Source organism: Fundulus heteroclitus, chromosome 23 (assembly GCF_011125445.2).
Source record: "Fundulus heteroclitus isolate FHET01 chromosome 23, MU-UCD_Fhet_4.1, whole genome shotgun sequence".
Taxonomy (NCBI): domain Eukaryota; kingdom Metazoa; phylum Chordata; class Actinopteri; order Cyprinodontiformes; family Fundulidae; genus Fundulus; species Fundulus heteroclitus.
The window spans coordinates 29,958,369-29,980,613 of NC_046383.1; the positions used below are offsets into that span (position 1 = coordinate 29,958,369).

The 22,245-nt window shown below is 43.5% G+C and overlaps 1 protein-coding gene across 1 annotated transcript in view; it reads left to right on the forward strand.

The window, feature by feature from the left end:
• efnb1 (ephrin-B1) overlaps positions 1-22,245 on the forward strand; it is an 84,589-nt gene that overhangs the window by 27,215 nt on the left and 35,129 nt on the right. The window contains exon 2 of the mRNA XM_012869899.3: positions 7,366-7,643. Coding sequence (XP_012725353.1) covers positions 7,366-7,643 — 278 coding nt within the window. The remainder of the gene's footprint in view (positions 1-7,365; positions 7,644-22,245) is intronic.

Here is a 22,245-nt window from a genome sequence, read left to right on the forward strand (position 1 = left end):
ACAGCAGCCAGAGCCTCATTATAGCAGACAGTTAACAAAGGCTGGGAAACAGAAGCAGAGAATTCACTTAGGATAGCTATCTAACCGCCAACCATGAGGCCTGCTTGGAAAATTGAATCAATGACAGGGGCCGGCTTGAGATAAATCCTTCAAGGATATTAGGATATTAAGATTTTGAAAATCTTAATTGTTCATCTAAATTATTGAGACTCTGACAATGGCGGTAAGTGGGACGCGGGGATCACTGTTCTATTCCAGGGCCGGTCTCGTGATTCTCCAGCTCCTTTGTCGGAGGATATTTGACGAAAGAGGAATCAACAAAGCAGACATAAAACATCTACTTGTTGAATGAAACAAACGGAGGTCTGATCTCTATTTCTTTCCCCTTTCTTGTGTTTTCCGTAGGTGTTTTTGATTTTTGTGTGTGTTTGTAAAATGAGGGGGAGGAGGGAGCCGGGCGGGGGGGGGGGGGGGGGGGGGGTTTAGAGAGAGAGAGAGAGAGAAACCAAATGAGGAAAATGTTGAGGAGATGAATAAGAGAAAAGGGATAAAAAGGAGGGGAGAATGAGACTGCTGAGTGGAAACAGAGGGGGCTGAGATTGAGATTGGGGGACGGATGGAGACATGATGGAGGTGTTGTTCGTGGGTGGGGAGGGGGGGGGTCAGCAACAAAGCCTGCGGTTGCTATGGAGACATGTTTATGCCTCACTGATGCATCTTGTAGATCCAATTAGAGACTGATTGTGTCTGTGTCTTCATAGACATATGCACGTGTACCCAGGCCCAGTATGTGTATGAATGCACACCCACGGACACACACACACACACACACACACACACACATATCCATGAAAACACATGTATGCTTAAACACACACAAAAAAACAAGCAGGCATAAGCAGAGTGCTGCTGCTGCTGAGCACCAGCAAATTATTAGAAGTAGGACAAAAGGATACCCCGTGTTCTCTCTCTATCGGCCTCTCGAATTAGCGAGACCCCCCCCTTCCTCTTAATACCACGCCCCCCCCCTCCTCAAACCCGCGAGCGTCAGACAATGGTGGGGAAATAACGTCTCACCCGCGTACGAGCTTAGGACGAGGGGCCACCTGTCTGAACATGCTTTCGTCTTGTCATCATATTCATACGGGTGACAGAAAGGACTGTTTCTCAATTTTCCTATCGCATCTATCTCCTGTGCGTAAGGTCATTTACTGGGTGATGGCCCGTCCTAGAAGAATGGCCATGAATGTTAATCCAATCATGTTCATTTTCACGGGGGGGGGGGGGGGGGGGGGGGGTATTTTATCATTAAATAGGAACTTTTTTACAAATCTTTTCGTACAAGGGCTAGCTCCTTGCCAGCGTTTAACATCATTAAATGAGAAAACCCTGAAATCCCTCCAGAGAAAGACTAATCATAGATTTCGTGGGAGATTTCTAATTCCATATTTCTTGAAACTTTGATCTGCTGATTCGGATTTCTGTCCAGTATCTATGTCAGGGCAAATATTATCTATCTATCTATCTATCTATCTATCTATCTATATATCTATCTATCTATCTATCTATCTATCTATCTATCTATCTATCTATATATCTATCTATATATATATATATATATATATATATATATATATATACACATTTTAACCTCAAAAGTAAATAATAATAAAATAGTACAGCAATTTCTCAAAAACTTCCCAACGTTGCAAAGCAGTATCCCACTGGATCACTAACATTTGATAAAGACTAAAGACAGCAGAAATGCTGCATGCTGTGGGACAGAAACAGCTGCTTAGAGCCCCCAGGCCAGCAGGGGTCCCCGTGAAGCTTTTGATCTCCTGTAAAAAAAAATGCTCCATTCACTGTTAACCGGAATTTTTCAAGTTCCTGGTCAGAAATAAAAATATAATTACCATAATGGGTTGTGGAATTTCTGCTGGGAAAGATGATGTCGCTGACAACTCAGAAAAAGTATCCAATATGTCTTCTGTGCATATATAACTTTGTGTTGTTGCAGACTTACGTTGATGGTGGTACTTTAATAAGCCGGTGGTGGAGTTTGTACTGTACAACATAAATACATTGGCTTGTATTGCTTTTAGTAGTTTGCACCACGGCCAACAGCAAATCTGAGGACAGTGGTGACTCACAGGTCAGAGTAAAGCGCTTGTGTCCAGTTTGAACCCCACAGACTGCAACGTGGGGTCTGCCAGGGACCCAGCCCTCTGCATTTGACCTATACCTTAGGCTATGGGTCAAATGCAGAGGACAAATTTCATTAAAATGCACAAAGTTGTACTTAAAAAAGGAAGGTAATTATTGTAAATTCGGACTGGTTTTCTGACTTGCAACTAGAACACACGCAACTCAGGTGGGACATCACTTCCCAGATTCGAGCTCGGACCTCTGAGACAAATTAAACACAACCATACATCTCAAAACCTACAACTTGACTTTCCTTTAAAAGGAAAATTTAAAATAACTGTAAATTAAAAAAGATTTTTGTTTAGGATTTAAGTCATCTTCCAGAAAAAAATAAAATATAGTTTTAACAGTGCTTCTGATACTTTCCTATACTTTCTGTGTATTTGAGACACATTTCCAGGACAGCGTCTCTAACTGATTCATGTAGATGAAAGATGTCCACACTTTCATGGCTCTATTCAGCCTTGATTGAAAGAATATACACAGCTGACAGAACAGACGAGTGAATCAGAGAAAAAAAAAATATCATCCCAAATACTGTTAATAACAAAAATGTAAACTGGAGTTGAGTCCCCAATCAAAGTTCTGCTTAGGGCCCCATAAATACTTGGCTTGCCTTGGATTCAGGTATCTGGACAAATAGATAGCAGCTGAAAATAGTTACACATTTACAAATTTACAAGCCAGGCTATAGTTCACCATTTTTTTTGTTACACCCCAAAATGTAATGTGCACATCTAAAGATAATTTTTTACTCCCTAATCAGCTCTAAAGTTAAACAAGATTTTCAGACTGTTTTAAAACAAAGACCTATAACGATATGGATGAAGTGTTTTTAACATCCTATATTAGCATTTTTGGACATTTAGCATGATTGGTGCTATAAACAATATTACGGGTAGCATTACTAACGTCAGTCTTTGAGTGCATTTGCTGTCGAGTACATAAGGCTTAACCTTAACTGTGAGATTTACGAAGGCGTCTCGATCCAACATGTTCAGTGACATATAGAGTTGGACTCCTTAGACCAGGGGTTCTCAACCTTTTGCAAGCTGGGCCCCCCAAAAGCTGGTTCGTTGCTGTTGGGGCCCCAGTGCCCCCCGCCCAGATCCCCCATCCCCCCGCCCCGCTCTACCTTGCATAGATAGATAGATAGATAGATAGATAGATAGATAGATAGATAGATAGCCCTAGGCTATTATTTTTAGGCCCACATTATTATTATTACCATCATCAGTAGCGGTAGGTAGGCCTATTATCATTTCTAGGCTATTGTTATAATTTGCAGTAGCACCAGACTTCTAATGTGAGCTTGCAGGCATTATTATTATTATTATTATTATTATTATTATTATTATTATTATTATGAGTAGTATAGGCCTATCACCATTACTAGGCTATTGCTATATAATTGTGAGGTTACATGCTTTTTTTTTTTTGTTATTATTATTATTATTATCATCATCATCATCATCAGTAGGCCTATCATCATTACTAGGCTATTGCTATAATTGGCAGTAGCACCAGACTTCTAATGTGAGCTTGCAGGCATTATTATTATTATTACTATTATTATTATTATTATGAGTAGTATATGCCTATCATTATTACAAGGCTATTGCTATATAATTATGAGGTTACATGCTTTATTGTTGTTGTTATTATTATTATCATTATTATTATCATCAGTTGGCCTATTATCATTACTAGTCTAACTCTTGGACTGAACGTATTTTTTGCCAGATGCATTCAAATAGTCACCAGAGTAAAGAAATGTATATTATATGTGAATTTGCGCCGTTTGGAAGTAATTTTGATAAAACTTGCTGTATAAGCGAAAGAGCACGAACGTTCTGCATTCGGGTTGTTCCGGAATGCGACGTCACAAACAGAACTAGTACCGTGCATCAGCCTGCAAATACTACGTCTTTTGCTACCGATTTGTTCAATTTTATTAATAACTCCTACTCTACGTACAAAAAAATAAATTAAAAAAATGTCTGATACATCTACAAACTCCACCTCAAGCATCGGCGACTCGGATAAGGAATATATATACGAAGAAATGGAGTTTGAACAAGGTGAACCTGAGGAGACTATATCTAACGCTGGCCAACACATAGAGCCCATGCTCCATTGTAAGTACCCCTCACAATCCTCGCTTGTGAAGTGTGAATTGCATAAAACACTTTTGTCACTGCTGGCAATCCAGTCCTTTTGCGTTTCTTTTACGAATTTATCCCATTTCTTTCGGACCTTTTAATCCGTCGGCCAAGTATGTAGCGCTACTTTCTGGCCTGCACTAGACCGCGGTGAAGTTGGCTTGACATGGACATTCAAGCTCCGCGGCATCAGCGGAGCACTCTTGAGAAACAAAAATCAAATCAGATTTATTGACGGTCCCACCGCGTATGGGAGAAGGGAGCAGCTGAGAGACGCTGGCCGAAATCGGAGTCCTTCAACCGGATCAACCGTGAGCTAGATCCCGCTGACTCCGCGGAGGTTGAATGTCCAATGTCAAGCTAACTTCACCGCGGTCTGCACTACAGCTGCTAACTACGGCGATTTTTTTTTAATATACATACATGTACAATGTATGCAAACCCTCTGGCATGAGTCTGTGAAAAGGATTAATAGGACAAAAACACCGAAATAATCCTTAGTGAACAATGTTTGTGTAAACCTACCGGGCGGCTCGTCCTCTTTGCTGAAGCGCTGTGTGTCCGCTTTCTGATGTTAAACAAACATGTCTGAACGTCCATCCATCCATTTTCTGACCCGCTTAATCCCTCATGGGGTCGCGGGGGATGCTGGTGTCTATGTCCCGATATAAAATAATTCTTAGCCGTCCAGTGGGTTCATGGTTCCATGCTCTCTCATGTGTATTGCCTGCCGTGTTTATAAGGCAGCTAAGCTACTAGCTATGTCACCGTACAAGCCTTGGCCAGCATTTCACAGACTCCCTCCGTCCCTTCAGGCTTTTGCTGTATAAATCTGGCAATATGATACCATCAACCATCAACTTACTCTTAAAACGATCTTGTGATACGTTATCTAAAGAAGAAAAATATGCCGAGAACTCGTCAGCTTCCTTCCAGTCCGGCGCGCATGCGCGAAAAACCCGGATGAAAACCGCTTATCACCTGCATTTGCGCTCACTATCGACAAAACAATCAAATTTGTTCAAAACTTTTTTTTTAAATCAGTCCAAACACATTTTAATTTTTATTCAGGAGTTATGTATATACAAAACTTTAACTTTTTATGAAAGTAGTTTAGTGATAAAAAAAAAAGTGCAAATTTTTTTTTTCCAGTTTTTTTCCACTCCCATCCTGTAGCCTACTCGCGCCCCCCCGGGAGAGTGTCGGCGCCCCCCCGGGGGGGCGCGCCCCACCGGTTGAGAACCACTGCCTTAGACGGATGAAACAAAGCGACTTTTGCGTAAAAGATTCAGCTTCCTCATGTCTGTTGACATCTAATTCCCTCTTCAACCGGGCTCAATGAGCAGCTGACAGGGCTCCGTAGCAAATATGTGTTCCTTTCTAGAAGCTTCATGCAGTTTTTCTGCTTCATCTAACTCCATTTACAGTATGTAGTCAATCATACCGAGAATAGCCAACCGAGCTCTCTTCTGCAACAACGTCCACAACAAAGAGCGGTGCTGTCAGTGTCCACACGGAGATCGGAGCTTTGGTTTCCCACCACTGGATCGCAGATCAGCGATGATCTAACAGAAAATTGTTTCGTTCCGACCACTAGATGATTTATTCGTGCATTTCTACCCCCCCACCGATCAGTCTTTTCCGGAAGAGGTCGTGGCTTTCCCTTCTGCTTGTCTGAAGAGCAGGTTATTTAGTGGTGAAATGATGTGTGCGATGATGAAATGAGGGGCTGCTGATAAGGTGAGATTATACAGTGAGAGGGAGAACGAGGGGAGACAACGACACAGACAGAGAGGGCCCCCCCCACCCCCCGCCCCCAAGCCACTGATGTCTTGTTAAAACCTGAGGGATCAGAAAGAACAACAAATGCATCGCGCGTTGCTAAATCCTCCTTAAATCCGCTGGCATGGGCAGATCTAGCAGATAGCCCCACTGCTGGGCTCACTGTCTGCGATCCCAACGCTCTCACACACACACACACACACACACACACACACACACACCATATACACACACACACACACACGCACGCTTGTACATAAACACACCCGTGGTCAGTCCGGCTGTCTGGGTTAATGCTTGGCTAACTGGGACAGCAGAGCTGAACCATGTTGACGTTTTAAGCCCCAAACAAGTCCTGAACAATGATTCAGCCCATCTGCCCCCACCGTCCCCCCCCCACCCCCAATAGGAGTGCAACCTCAGCCCTTTGCGCCGACGCTCCAGCACGCTCACACACACACTACAGCGCTGGCCAGACACACCACATTGCGCTCCGTGTTACCTTTGCCCCCAGTCTTCACACACATTTACACACACCAGGCCTCCCCCCCGCTTCCCCACCTAGAGTGAATAAAAGAGAACAAAAGCCGATCTGATTGAGTTGGCAGCAGAATTGACGCGGAGAGGTACTGTAAGGTCAGATGGATTATCTTAATCCTCCAGTAGATGATCATGGCGGGGGTGGGTGTTTGGGGGGGGGGGGGGTACCAAGGAGCCTTAGCCCTCCCATCTGACCGTTGCACACTGTTTTTCCTCCAGAGACTGCCGTCTGAAGTGGCAGCGTTGGTCGGTATTACGTTAAAGCGCAGGCCTTACCCTGAACTCAGAGAATATGAAAAAGGGAGCCGTCGCATTCCTTCCACAGAATCCGACGCGCAGCGGCCATTTTGTGCCACGGCAGCTCTCGTTCCTCCCTCGCTAACTTTCGGTATGCTTTTGAGTCACGTCCAAGTATGAGGAAAACCGTCAGAGGATTTGTGTGAAACGCTCTGTTGTCTTGTTGCGAGACCGCGTCAAGCTGCTACATGTAGGCCTTTTGCCTCCAAGGCCGCGTCAGACAAATCTAAACCCGTAATTCCCTCGGCTAAAAGTATTAACACTATATAAACTGTGCTTGAATTAAGTGGATGTTTTTGCAGACTACCCCTTTTATCTGGAAGTAACAATTTGTCTTTTTTTCTTTTTTCCCCAATTCGCCCCCCGCTCCTTCCAGGTTTGTTCCTGGAAAAGGTCTTGTGATCTACCCAGACATCGGGGACAAGCTGGATATCATCTGCCCCAAAGCGGACCAAGGACGAGATTACGAGTTCTACAAGCTGTACCTGGTGAAGAGAGAGCAGGCGGAGAGCTGCAGTACGGTACTCGACCCCAACGTGCTGGTGAACTGCAACAAGCCTGAGAAGGACATCAAGTTCACCATCAAATTCCAGGAGTTCAGCCCCAACTACATGGGCCTGGAGTTCAAGAGGAACGTCAACTACTACATCACCTGTGAGTTTGTTGTGGGGGGTGGGAGGGGGGATGATTATTTTTTTGTTGTTGGTTTTTGGCGTTTTCACTTTCATTCAGCCAGAGAAGCCTGACTGAACAACAGGGGTAATAATCTCTGTGCTTCACACTCAGTTACACACAGTCACACCCGGGAGTTTCCTTGTTAAATTGCATTTTAATGGCTGCTGTGGCAGCCCCATAGCAACAACTGGAGTTTCTGTGCCTTGCTTGAGGCAGAGCGGTCAGAGGTGATTACGGTGTTAAATATTCCTTATCATTACAGGACTCAAACTGGGGAAACTTGACTGTTTTCTTTGTGTTTTTTCCAGCTATTTTACTTCCTGCTCACCTCTCATTACAATCGTTAGCGATGCTCCAACAATTGTCTTATTTTCGCGTCAATGGTAAAGCATGACATAAAAAGTGGACTAAACCAAGGACGAGGTCTTGGTTTTTGTCAAATCAGGTTATAAACCTTGCCTTTGCCTAAAAAAACCCAGGATAGCAGAATTGTGGATCAAGCCAGAGTGACTACAGAGAGCGTAAATAATTTATTTAACGCTCACTTACAAATTTATGATCACTGAGCTGTAAATACAACCTTGACAGTAGCACGTCTGAGACTAGCTGGACATGCAATAATGCAGCTTTATCTGATCGATAGAGCTTTGCTACTAGAGAGCATACAGATGAGTATTTCCAGTGATAAATATGTAATGCACAGACATTTTATGACTTCGGTAATTCTCTCCCTGGTCTGAAAAGTTACTTAGATCATACTTTGTCTACTACTGTTTGACAAAAAGGATCCATCCATCCATCCATCCATCCATCCATCCATCCATCCATCCATCCATCCATCCATCCATCGGGAAGGCGTATTGATGTGTGGGGGGGGTGGGCGTGTCTGTCTCTTAGAGCGACAGACAGTTTCATTTTTGCCTCACAGTCAATGTTTGTCTTTTTGTTGCTCGTGTTGACTGCTCACGGATAAAACAAGAACTCAGGTATGAAGTACACTTCTCACATAAACTGAGAATAAAATCAAACATTGCATAATAATCTCAACTTCAAAGGCTTCTGGTTTTGCCGTCTTGAGAAGAGGCTCCGGTTTCCTCCTCATCAAAGCCCTCTAGCTCAAACTCCCAAAGGCTTAAAACGGAAACAAAAAAAAAAAAATAAGCCCAAAAAAAACATTTTATCTTTACTTATACTTCTGATTTTGTTTGAGATATCCAGAGCTGTCTGTGTAAATCTCTTTTCTTTATCAGACTTTTACTCAGCTCACACAGCGGGTTGATCGTATCTGCGGCGGGTTGCCTGAGACGAGCTCTGGTGTTGGTGCTGAAGTTCGAGGAGCCTCAGAGCAGTGAAACCAGTCGGAGTTTATTAAATAGGATCCCAAACTGTTTTCTTTCTTTCTAGTCTTTCCTTGAGATGCCGTACCTGACACCTTAATATACCAGCTGAGATGCAGGGCTCACACAAGGGGGCATTAAACAACACCTTTCTGACTGGAGGAAATGAGAATCATTAGTTTTCACCCGCACTTAAAAATACATGAGATTACTTCATTGTTTAACTCAAGGTGAAATCCCACCTCTTACATACCCTGGATGGGCCTCTAGACTCCTTTGGTTGACAGAACAAAGTAAATCAAATTAGAAGGATTCTTCTTTTTAAAGCTCAAGATCAACAATAGTACTTGAACGCAGTTGTTTAATACGGATAAAAGAGTGAGTTTGAATCGCTGCATCACAGAAATCAATAAGGAACAACTTGGCAAAGGACACAGATTCCAGAATGTTCTGACGCCAAAATACAAAAAAGCCCCCAGTTTTCTGTGAAATAAAAGAAATGAGGATGAATTAAAGTTATTTGAATGGGTCAAAAATGTCCAGTCTTTGGTTTTCGTGATGCTTTAACCTGGTCATATCAGTCTTGGCTCATTTTGATATTTCTTTACCTGCTGTAATTGAAGGCTTCTTGTCGTGAGCTGTCACTAAGTACGAATATAAGAAGCAGAGGCAACGTCATGCCACATGCAACAGAAGCTGTGAATCGTGGCCTTTGCTACGGCTTTAAAATGAAACAAGAATGATTCAGGAGTTAACCTTCTTTACTGTCTTTTTTCATTGGCCATTAGCTCGGCTAGAATTTCTAAAACTGCTGTCTTTGTATGTAAACCCTACCCTAACCCTCCAGGGAATGGAGACCTTAAGATTTCTACAAGCTTGTCGCATGACAGCCTTACTGTTATCTGCTCCAAGTCCTGCGCTCTTGCTCTCTCTTAGGCCCAGTCCACATGTAGCTGGATATCTGGGAAAACAGGTACATTTTTATGTGGTTAGGCCTTTCATCCACACATAAACAGCGTTATACATCCCTAAAAACAAATGATTCTAAAAACTCCGGCCAAAATGGAGGTTTTCTGAGTGTGTACATGACAATACGGAGTTAGCGGGTCCGACGAATCACGGCGACACCTGAAAGGAAAATAGTTTCCTTCGAAATAGCGTCTTACATGTTTTTCACTTTCTCTATGTTCGTCACTAGACACCTAACAGATATTGAAGATAGCAAACTTTAATTTTTTTTTAACTGCAGAACAGCTTCCCCACCACAGAATGTTGTTGTCAGAACGCTTACTTTGGTGCTTAAGATCATCAGATTGTAGTCAGCGGACAATGTCTCTGTGTATCTCTATCTATATAAATCTGTAAAGTCTAGAATCTATCAGATTTTATCGCAGAAACTCCAAATCCTTAGATGTCACATGTTCAGAGGGGAACAAATGAGCTCGGAGAAACCATGCTCAAAGGAAATCGACCATGCTGTGAATTTGTACTGCAGCAACAGTAAAGATTTTTTTTGTTGCAGTATTATTATAGCCTTATCTAACATCGACTCATTTTAATTGTTACATCCAAACCGGACTCTGTGTGTTAGAGCCAATCATTAAGCTTGTCCCAGGATGCTCCCGCTGTGTTCCACAGCCACATTTTGTATGGCTTCTTCAGTAAATCAGTAAAATTATTAGAGATTATCCTCAAATTACTGAGGCTGCGCCTGAACTAATACGCAACAAGCTGCGTCACGCCAAAGACCGGCTGGCACAGCGAGAAATCAATCGTTGCTCTGCAGGCCACGAGACAAAAAATGAACCCACTGCCAATTCCAGCTAATGAAGCTTGCCTTATAATATTGTTACATCAAATATGACCCAATTAAGCTAATATTTTTGGAAGATCAATAAATCATTCGAAAGACGTAATCTCCCCGTATCTAATTTTTTAGAAGTTTTGAAAGTATGTAAAAACATATAAAAGTGACTACAGCTCTTCTGTTTAAAAGCAGCTCTTTTACATCCTCCTCTGAAAAGGAGGGGGTGAAAAAAAAAAAAGAATACAGCCTCAAGTAAATAAATTAAATCCCACATAATTTTTCCTTTTCATCTGTTGCAGTTCAATCAATATTTGTGAACTCTCGCTGGCAGGGAGAGCGCAGGGAAGCATGAAGCTTGAGATGTTATCAAGGCGACAGTTTTCGTGGTCGTTCCTCTGGCAACATGTCAGGGGGGCTTCAAGGAAATATTTCTCTGAACTTTCTAATGCGCCCACATGTTCCCCCCCTCCCCCCCCCCCTAAAAGAAAAAGGAAACACCCTGGGCATTTGTGTCGCTCTCTTTGCCTTCCCCCCCCTTCGTGGGGCTGCTCGGCATATTGTCTGCTGATTACATCATAAATATTTGAGCTAACTTTATTCCTGACATGTGCGTGGGCTCGCATCCTGACAGCAGCTAACTCCCCAACATTAAAGCAAAAAAAGTGTCAGCTTTATTTTAGGCTGATTTGATGCTTTTTTTTATGCTCTCCGGTCCTCTCGCGCGTCTCTTCCTGCGCAACGGCGTTCAAACTGATGTTAGCTTCATGCAAACTCGGAGGGAATACTTTACACTCTCTGCACGGCGCTAGCAGACTGGGAACTGGTATCTGGCTGTAAATCCTTCGCGAGGCGGCCCGGGGTCTCGCAGGACGGGGCTGACTGGGGGATCATTATCAGGCTCATATACTGTAACGTTTGCATGTCAGCGGTAATCGCATGTGGTGTCCGTCTTTGTACCGGGTTAATGTTGTTGTTCTGTGCAACAGGAGGAGCGTGCTTATCTGCACCGCTGCGGCCTGTGCATACACCATAACACATTTAAACTGTCATTTAGTTCAGAGTGTGTGTGTGTGTGGGGGGGGGGGGCTGTTGTTTGCATAAGGGATAAGCATGAGATTGTCACACTATGATGACCTTGAGTAAAAATGCAACAGTAGTGTAGTATTAATAGTATTAACACAAAGATTTCACACTCAGATGTATCATATGACCCTCTAATAGCTTTTGTTTAACTAGTCGACAGCTGTTCCCAGCGCTGGTAAAAAGTTATACTAATGTTATTCGTTACACGTTTTTCTTGTTTTTTTTTGTTTTTTTTTATAAAAGCACGTAAGTCAAAATATGGAATAAATCTTTGCTACATCCAGTGTGAGTCGCCTTACGTAAACATGCTTATTGTGCACAACGCTACCCTCTTTGCCGTCCCTGCTCCTTAAAGAGTAACTAAAACGTTAACGGCCGGGGCGAACTGGTTAACTTGCAGGTAGGGAGGCTGCAGTCGGCCGCTTAACGCACAGATTTTTATCTTATCTGTTCGAACGGCGTTACCTTTAAAATGTTGCCGCTCTTTTAGACTCCACACCATGGCGGTCCGTGTTTCCCGTGTTTTGGAAATCCTGGATTTGGGATCGGTCTGATCCGTCTTGGTTGTTAGTTTAGGCCAGCTGACCAGCAGAGTACAACAAAAGGCGGGGAAGGGGCAGCACTGCCTCACTTTGGCTCCTCATTTAAGCACCGTTTAAACTGTAGGAAAGGTATGACTTGAAGTTGTGTGTGTTTTTTTTTTTTTTTTTAATAACCGTGACTTTTTTTTAGGCTTGGTAAACCTCCTTTCAGTACCGGGCTTTTATCCGGTTCACAGTGTCCTCAGTGGATCCCTGTGGTTGTTGGGGCCCCTTTGTACCAGCTTATCCGTACGTAGAGGATGTGAGCGAATTATCCTACTGGTTCTGGTGGGAATGGGGTCCGCTCAGCCAGCAGAGTGGCATAAACCTGCTTTGCCCATAGAGGGTCGGCTTATCTGCTCTAAATAATGACCCGTGCGTTGCAGACGCTTACTGAGACGAGAGGAAGATGCGTGAGGAGCGGACATTCCTCTAAAGCGTCCAGGGGTCTTTTACCTTGTCCACCCGACCTCCGACCCGCGGCCCGGCTCTTTACGTGGGGTCAGAGAGGCAGCAAAAGCTGTTTGGCTGATGTAAACGGCAAATGGTGTGTGTCTTTGTTTGAGCGTGTACCCTCCTGTCCTGGTGTCACCGCGGGGGGGACCCCGTTCACTTGGTCCCGTCCATCCCGGCCGCGCTCTGACAGGAGTCTCGGAGGGGGTTAAAGGTCGCAATGCAAAGTCGGGGGGTCATGGAAACACCACAGGAGGGTCAGCTATGATAACTTTACGCTGATCTAAAGTCCAGACGAGCACCAGCTTGCGCTGTCTATCAGCACCGCATGCCCCCCGACCCCCCCCCCCCCCCCACACACACACACACACACACACACAACCCGCAAAGCTCTCTGGCGCGTGGGTGAACAAACTGGTTATATTTCATTGCGTTGTCTAAACACACGATATCGAATGAGCTGTTTGTGTGGGAAATGGCTGGGCTGTGTTTAGAGCCGAGAGCGAGGGGCGAGGTGATTCCGGACAGGAGGCTTTTAGGAAGGGGAAATATAATGGGAAAAATGAGCAACAGGGTGAAGAGAACGAGCAAAGGGACATATAATATATATATGTACACAATCAGTCACAATACATCACTGAGCATCCATTTTCTTTCATTGCCCCCCCCTTTAAAATAATGTGGCACGACTCGTTTTGTGATTGGCCGTCTGCGGTTAGCTGAGCCGGCGAGTCTCTGCTCCACATACAAAGTTGAGGCCGCGTAGCGGGTGACAGAGGCTGCCTGTCGACGTGCTCCTCTCCTCTGTCTTGATTTTCCCCGAGTATCGGGCAGGAGTAAGCCTGATCCCTCCCGACAGCTGTCACTCTGCATCGCAGCGCGCCGTCCTGGACTCTGACATGTTCCGACTTCCTCGCCAGAGTTCTGCGACAGCGGAACACGCGCTGTCTCACCTCAGTAAATAACATAATGCTTGCTCGCAGCAAACGCTGCAACTCGAGTTTATTCTCGGGGCCTCAGCTTAGATGACTTCCGCCGTCGTTGTTTATGTGCATTGGCATCTGAGTTTAGGTCGGTAATGAAAAAAAGCTGCGTTCATTTCTTTTTTTTCACTCACTGGGTCCTGAGCCAGCTTTTGAAAAATGAAGCCTAAGAAGATATCTGACTAACTGGATGTGACCTTCTCTGCAGCGTTCTCCCCCTCAGATGAAGCTTAGGGACCATCTGCGACTTAGGTTGTATTGATACACCCAGCTCCTGGGATGAGAAAATTTAGGGTTTACAAGATTGCCAAAAATATCATTATCCTTTTTTTCCCTGGGAAATACTACAAAATCCCATTTTTTTGGATGCCACTGATGAATTAGAGGGAATACCAAGTTTAAAAAAGTCGGTAATCAGTGTAAAATAATTTGTTTTAGTCAAAATTCAATTCAAATTCAAATTGATGTAACTCATTTTGTCAAGGAGTTATTATAGAAAGATCTCCTGTAGCGGTCCGTTTTACAACCAATCCGAAGAAGCCTTTGACTGAAGAGACTGTTTTCCAATGACAATGTCATGAAGAGGAGGTTCAGGATTGTCCATAATTTTCTTGATTTTATGCAAAATCCTCCTTTGCGTCGTCGTCTCCGGAGGTTCCACAGTCGTCCCCAGAACAGATCAGGTTGTTGAGCCATTTTAGGTCCCTGGCTCTGATGCTGCTGCCCCAACAGATGATGGCAGAGGAGACATGCCAAAGCTGCTTTTTGTGTTTTCACAAACTGTTTAGTCCAGGACAACAGAGTTCAGTTTTGATAAATGTGTTTTAGAATTTGAACTACAGATGTTACCATGAACTTAGGACTAATAAAAAAATTATGAAATAACTCTTTAATGGTGGTAGGAAGAACTAAAGCAGATGCTAAATTTAGCTTTGCAAACAACTTACATTGTGAAAGTTGTGTTCTTTTAAAATTCTTGCTAATTTTCTGGATCTTCAGTTCAGGACCTTAACAAGGTTCTGCAGCAATCAAGGTTAAGCAGTCAATATTATCAATATTATCTTGAGACTAAGCTGTGAGTCAGATGCTATCATCGTTAGCAGCTAGTGGCTAGTCAGTCATGATGCTCTCATTAGTGCTTGCAAATCATTTTTATCTCAAATTTAGTGTAAACTCTGGAGCAGATATTAACTTTTACTTTATCGGAGGCTAACAGCTAGCCTTTTGACTGCATTCTTAAAGTGCTTACAAATTATTTATATCTTTAAAGCTTTTTTTTTCTAGCTCTTTTCAGCCAACTCTTGTCATCACAAGTTGACTCAGTAACTTCTTCCTTCCAAATTTCAAAATAAGACTCTTAAGCATAAATACAACAGATTGAATGGTACTAGTAGCAAATTATTAATAACGTACTATTATGAAACCCTTTGGTATTCAGAGTTTATTTGTCATGTCCCAAATAAATGTCTCCAGCGTAGACAGAACCGGGTGTTAAACTTTAAGCACCTTTCATATCGGAGGCTTATAATAATAGCTTACGCTTACCTTACCAGCTGCATGCTGACAGCAGCTAGACGGTGATTTGTGGGACAGATGTCGCTTTGATGAAAAACTATGGCGGCATTTTAACATTGAGAGGTCAGGAACGTTTTGGCTTTTCGCTGTAATCCCTCCTTCCCATCGCTGGTATTTCCTCCTCCACACGTGACACGCCCCTTCCATCTAAACGTCCCCTGAAGGTATGCTATGTGCATCCAGCATGCAGGCAGCCATGTTGCTCGGCTCTACAAGCGCCCCCCCCCCCTCTCCCCCTGCAGGGAGTTGAAGGTCAGGGCTTAAAATCTCTACCCCTCGCTGCCGCCGATCCTCCCCTGCCTCGGGTTCACTGGGCTCCTCCGTTATCCACGTGTACATGCTCCCACGCAGGTATGCTCGCTCTAATGTCGCAAAGGAGCTCATAAGCGCAACCCTGCACACAAACACGCATCCAGATGACAAATAAACAATTAAACACCGTGAAGTCGTTTAGCCTGCGATGCAGCACAATACCGGTAATTTCATTAGAAAAAAAAAAAAAAGCATTAAATGTCATCTTTCAGAGATAGCATCAGATTACCATAATTAAATCACAGCCACTTAGGGGCGGGAAAAAAAATGCAGCTGTCAGGTCAAAGGCATGTTGATTTTCCGATTACAGGGATGCAAATAACTCGCACATTTTCAACTGCTAATTACATAAGTTCTCTGTTGTGAAGTGCTAACAGTTACCATCTGGTAACCCCTCTTTGTAAAATAAAACAGAGCCGTTTCGATGAGAGGCACGGAGATGCGTACACATGCCTAGCGTGAGTGGAGACCCGAAGATGTTTTTTGGCTTTATTGCACAATTTTCCAAACGTAGGCATAAAAAAAAAAAAAAAACGGCACTAAATAGCCTCGAGGTGATCGTTTGTACTCTCGGCATACATCCTGTATGCAGCCCTTTACAAAAGCATTCGTGTTTTCTTGTAGTACAATCACAAACTTTAACGGATACTTCGCTGCATTTTATAAGGAGTTTACGTGACGGACCGACAGCGAGGCACTGCAGCGATAGTTTTGCCCCGCTCATCGTTAATGTTTAATTATTAGATCAATGTTTAATATTTGGGGGGAAGTTCACTGGACATAAAAAAAAAAAGAAAACTGGAACCGGCGATCCGAATTCAATAGGTGTTATTTGTGTTGCTGATTTGCGTTTAAAGCAGCTAATCAGCGGCCTTTAGCAGATTTCATTTTCAAAGCCAACCCCTTGCCAACAGGTCAGGTTAGCACCGGTGGAGGAGCCTGGCTCGCGGATAAGGGGATTTAACCCCCTTGTGAGTGAATCCAGCCCCGTGTTTATTAGTGTGCCAGTGTAATATATGGCTTTCTGCTTGCTTTGCAAATCTATCCAGGCTGCCTCTGCTACTTCTCCTTTGGATATTTCATTCGCTGAGGGTTAGCAGGCACAGCGTTATTGTCGCTGGTTATTGCCTTTCGTTTATTACAAGGGAGTTTGTTTAGAGTGGAGGGGGGTGGGAAGGGGAGGGGAGGGGAGGGGGGGGGGCATAAGGACTCTGCCTCAGAGAGGCGGGCGGCTCACATGGCTGTGCGAGTGAATGGTAACCATTGGTTACGGCTTAGTCCGCCGCTGTTAGATGAAGCTGATATATTCATGTATTCATCTCAATTAGTCGGCTCCAAACGCAGACACTCATCCCTTCCTCGGCTGTGCTCCATCCTTATCTTATTAGAATATTTGATCCTGCATGCAAGACCTCCCTCGCTCTCATGCACACCATGTCGACTCTTGTTTCCACTCTTCAAAAAAAAAACCCTCCATGATTTTGCCCTTATGTTTCTGAGTCGGTGTGTGTGTGTGTGTGTGTGTGTGTGTGTGTGTGTGTGTGCAGGTGCGGTGGGAGGTCTGTGTTCAAGTCATTTTTGTTGATTACTCAGATCTCCTCTCAGCACGCAGACCGCAAGAGACCGCAAAGCAAACTCGGAGAGAAACAACAGTGTTGATTTTTGCTTCCTGCCCCTCGCTAACACAAACTTATTTGCTGAGTAACCTCCTCCTCCTCCTCCTCCTCTCTGAAGGCAATTTACAATAGTTGAAAGCAGCGTGCTGTTTCTCTTTAAATCCATCTGCTGATCTAAAACCGCCTCTGTGCCTCTGCTAGTCCAAAAATTGCTCCAAGCAAAAGCAGGAGAGATGTCTGAAGGCTGCCTGATCGGCCGCATGTTTGGAGCTAGTGCTGATTAGGAAAAGTAAATGTAGGTCGGAAGAATGCACATCAGTGGCCATGGTAGGATGGGCCTGGGCCCGGATGAGACTCTCCAAGTATCATGACCGCAAAAACATGGCTTCACTTTATCCTGGTACTTCAACAAAAGCTTTAAACGACGTGGAGCACGATCTATTTGAAACAGAAAAGCAACAAACGTTCCTACAGCTGGCAGCACAACATGGATTTTTTTTATTTTTATAGCTAAAACGATTTTACTTTTGATTTGATACATGAAGATGAATACAAATATAGAGGCAGAAAATATCGTAGTAGTTTTTAAGTGTTTAATGCCCAGAACGTTAAACATTTTTGCCATTCTGCTCTTTATAGACTAACACGTCTAAAGGTATATGGCCAGTATGAGATTCTCATAGTGTGAAAACCTCAATCATAAACATCACGGTTTTACCGCATCATGAGATGCAAAAAAGTATGACTTTCCACACCATGGCCATCCTTGTTGGTCTTTTTCTCTTTCTCGCAACCATACATTTTTCCAAATTGCTGACTTGTCTTCATTTCATTTGAGGCCCTTCTACTTTAGAGTAAATAAAAAAAAGCTATGTTTTAGCCAGCTCACTGGCAGGGCACAGCAGAGTAATAATTAGGTACATTTACTTGAGTAGCTCTCAGAAGAGAAATTACTTCTAGAGAAGTTTTCATTTTTAGTGCTAAAGCGGAACATTAGCTTAAAGTTACGCTACTCTTAGCTGCTGCTCAGGTCCCACAAGTTAGAAGGGGTCCTCAAGAGCCTGTAAACCCTCAAGCACAATGGCAACATTTTTTAGACCCAAATAGTCATTTAAAAACCTTAAAAGCTTAAAATTTCTACATTAACATTTCAGTTGATTCAAGGAAAAATGCCTGGAAAAATATTCATAGTTTGAAAGCTGAAAGCTTTCCTATCATAATGTTACAAATGCAGTCATGTCTGTTGCTTGTGTCCATACTGGAGCCACATTTCATGGACAATTTAACCACCGGATGTTCAATAAATAAATTAAAAGTTAATACGCCCTTCCCCGCTCTACTGATACTTCTTTACGCGCAGTATACCAGACAGGGATGAGTGAGTGAAAGAAAAACCCCTAGACTCCACAAATTTATTTTCTGCCATTTATTTAATAAATAAAAGGAGCTGGAAGCGATACAACTTTCAATCTATTACTGGATGAAACAGATGCTTTAACCAAGCACGGATGAGACGTGGCGAAACATCCTCATCAGCTTATGGTGAAGTCGTGGTTCTTGTAGGTGCCAAACGCTGCTTCGTAATCTTGTTTTCCATCCACTGAGCCAGCGGTGCCATTTGAAGGGCAAGTATAGTAAATCTTATCACAGGAACTACTTTGCCATGTTCTCACATACATTAATGCATATTAACCGCTGTAGGTATTTGGTTTCAAAAACTTTATGTTGCAACAAACGAAATGACAGAGACATTTTTAATCCGTTTTAAACCGTTACCCGACCAAATGCGTTTTTATTCTAAAAGGTATATTTCAGATTCTTACTTTATGCTTCTACTTGAGTGAAAACGTGTCGAGGTGATGCACAGCAACAAGTGGGGGAGGAGCGGCGCTGCGTTATTATTAATGTTCTGCACAGTGGGTGAAACCTGGAGTCACTCGGTATTTCAATAAAAGGAGTTTAAAGCCCAGGGATGGAAAAAAAAAGAAACATTTCAGCGGTTTTAAAACCACGACTTTTTTGAAAATCTTGGTGTACCTTGACACCATTAAGCCACCAGCCCATGCCCAGTGCATGACGGGACTTGACTGGGACAATTGTGTATTGTTCTTTAAAAAAAAAAAAAAAAAAAAAAAGGAACAAGAACAGGATAAAACAATACAGGCCATAATCTAAAACACTGCACATGCACATTTTTCCATTTCCATCCGAGACGTCTTGAGGTTGCTCTCCCTCCGTTTTTTGCCAACAACACACATCGGCGTATTTCTTCTCCGGCCAATAGCTGGGGCTCAAATCACAGCTCTCTGTCTGTCAGGATGGAGCTAGCTCTCCCTTCTCTTCCAGCCACGGAGCAGCGGTTTGTCTTTTCCAAGGCACGCTCTGAAATGGCTTTGTTTTCCGACAGCCATTCAGTGGCACCCTCAGCCAGGGGCCTGCCAAAAGAGGTCCGCCTCCCCCGAGCTGGAGCCCGAGCCTGTTTACACAAACTCATCTGAGAAATATGGATGTATAATTATAGAGGTTTTTAGTTTTAATGTTGCATCCTCGCAGTGGAAGAAGGAAAAAAAAAAAAAAAAACAAGAACCGCATGCTCGGTCAGCTTCGATGAGGGATGGCTGATGAAACTCTGACCATGAATTGCGTGAACTTTGTTGCAGAGAGCGTTTCAAGGGGGGAGAGAAGGGGTGGGGGGGCTTCTTGATGGAATCGAATCAGCTCTGAGTTAAGCAAACAAACATGAATCACAAGGCGGTGATGGAGATTACTGTGGTCGTCCGACGCATAAATACAGAGTCTAAATACTACTCTGCAGGGGCCAGGGCCGAGCCCGTTTCTGTGAATTCAGCTCAGTGGCAAAATGTCCATGTTCCATTCCAGCATGACCACAGGCACACAAACACAGTAACAGGAGCCGACAAACACACAAGGAGGCGTGTGTGTGCACAAACACACGGGCATAAATAAGCACAAAGCCACATAAGCAAATTAATTTTCATATATATATATATATATATATATATATATATATATATATATATATATATATATATATATATATATATATATATATATATATATTAGATGTACCACACACACACACATGGTCATATGTAACATGATGCAAATAGATGCACACACAAACCCAGCGTGGCCTCACTCATCCTCCACAGAGTCGCTAATAGGAGCTGCCGTAAGCATTGTGCATTCGTTAGTGCACCTTTAAGACAAGCGCGGCTGGGCTGAGTACGGGATCTTTTCAGTCAGCAGTCCCACAGGTGCAGAGGTGCGCTGTCAGAGTTTGTGCACGCCGTGATGGATGGATGCGGGGAAGAAACATGTCTTCAAATAAATGTGCGCCGTGTAGCTCAGGCTCAGAGCGACTCGAAGGTTCAATGTTCAAGACTCGCATTTTGTTTTCCCTTTTCTCTCTCTCTCTCTCCCTCTCTCACGCGCCCTCTCCCAACTTTTCTTCCTGCAACTTAATCTTTCTCTACCAGGGTTTTATAGTGTCAGGGTATTAACTCAAAAAGGTTAAAACAAATTAAACAAAAAAAGCTAAAATCATTTCCTCCGTCCATCGTATGTCACTGCTTATCCCGGCAGGGTCATTCAAGGTGCTCATGCCTATCTCCACTGACCGGTAGGTGTGAACCGAGGACACACTGGACAGGTCGCCAGTCCTTCACATACACTCCCTCCTTAGGACAATCTAGAGAGACCAAACAACCTAACTTGCATAAGTTTGGCTTGTGGAGGAAGCCGGAGCACCCGGCTGAGAACCTATGTGTGCTAAGGTGAGAACACGTAAACCCCATATTGGTCTTTGTCCAGGATTCAAACCAGGGACCTTCTTGCTGCAAAGCAGCAGTACTTACAACTGGGCCACTGTTGAGCCACAATTATGTCTACTGCTGCTAAAATATGATTGAGAATTACAGTTTTAGTAATTGTAATGTGTAACATTTCCTTATTTTTACTTTAATCCGTAGACCAAGGCAAAAATACCTGCCTAAATTTTGTAATTATTTGCAGTCCTTCTCCCTATGTTATACATGTTATCACAAGTATAACATGCTGATGTCAGCTGGTTATTGAGTCTTGCATTATGATTGGGCTGCCAGGCTGATTCCCAACTATAGCTTTAAAGCAGTGCTACTTTAAAAACAGCGATCGATGGAGCTCCTTTCCACACCGTTGCCGTCCGACTGAAAACATTTCAAATTAGCAGAATTTAGTGACAAATTCAGTGTAGGAACCTTCTTTCAGCCAGCTGACTGCCAGTGTGCAGCAACACGTTTGCGAGGGCGAGTCCAGGGTTCTTCAATTCTCCATAAAGCTGTTTTATTTCTGAGTTTTATTTCTCCACAATAGCGTAGAAAGAACAACACGCGAAGCACAAGAGGAAACAATGCAGCCCGTAATCTCAAACAATCTCCTCATGCAGTTTTCCATTTCCATCTGAGACGTCTTGAGGTTGTTCCCCCTCCAGTTTTGCCAAGAACACATATCCTCCGTGTTCTTCTTCTCCGGCCAATAGCTGAGCTCAAACCACAGCTCTCTCTCTCCGTGTCAGATGGAGCCTGTCTGAGTAGAGGCTGCAGTCGACGGCTCGTCGTTGCTTGCCAATAGTTGGAAAACAGTGTCGGGATGGTGATAGTCCTTTAATTTCCACACCATGACTATCTGCGTGTTTCTTTTTCCGGATGCAAATATTTCTAAGCAGTCAAAACGTATATTTTTTGTGGTTGTTGTTGTTGTAAGGGAGCGGTAAGTGCAGTTTTTTTCAGCCTGCTGAGCAGCAGTGTGCAGCACCGGACATGGAAATGGGCTG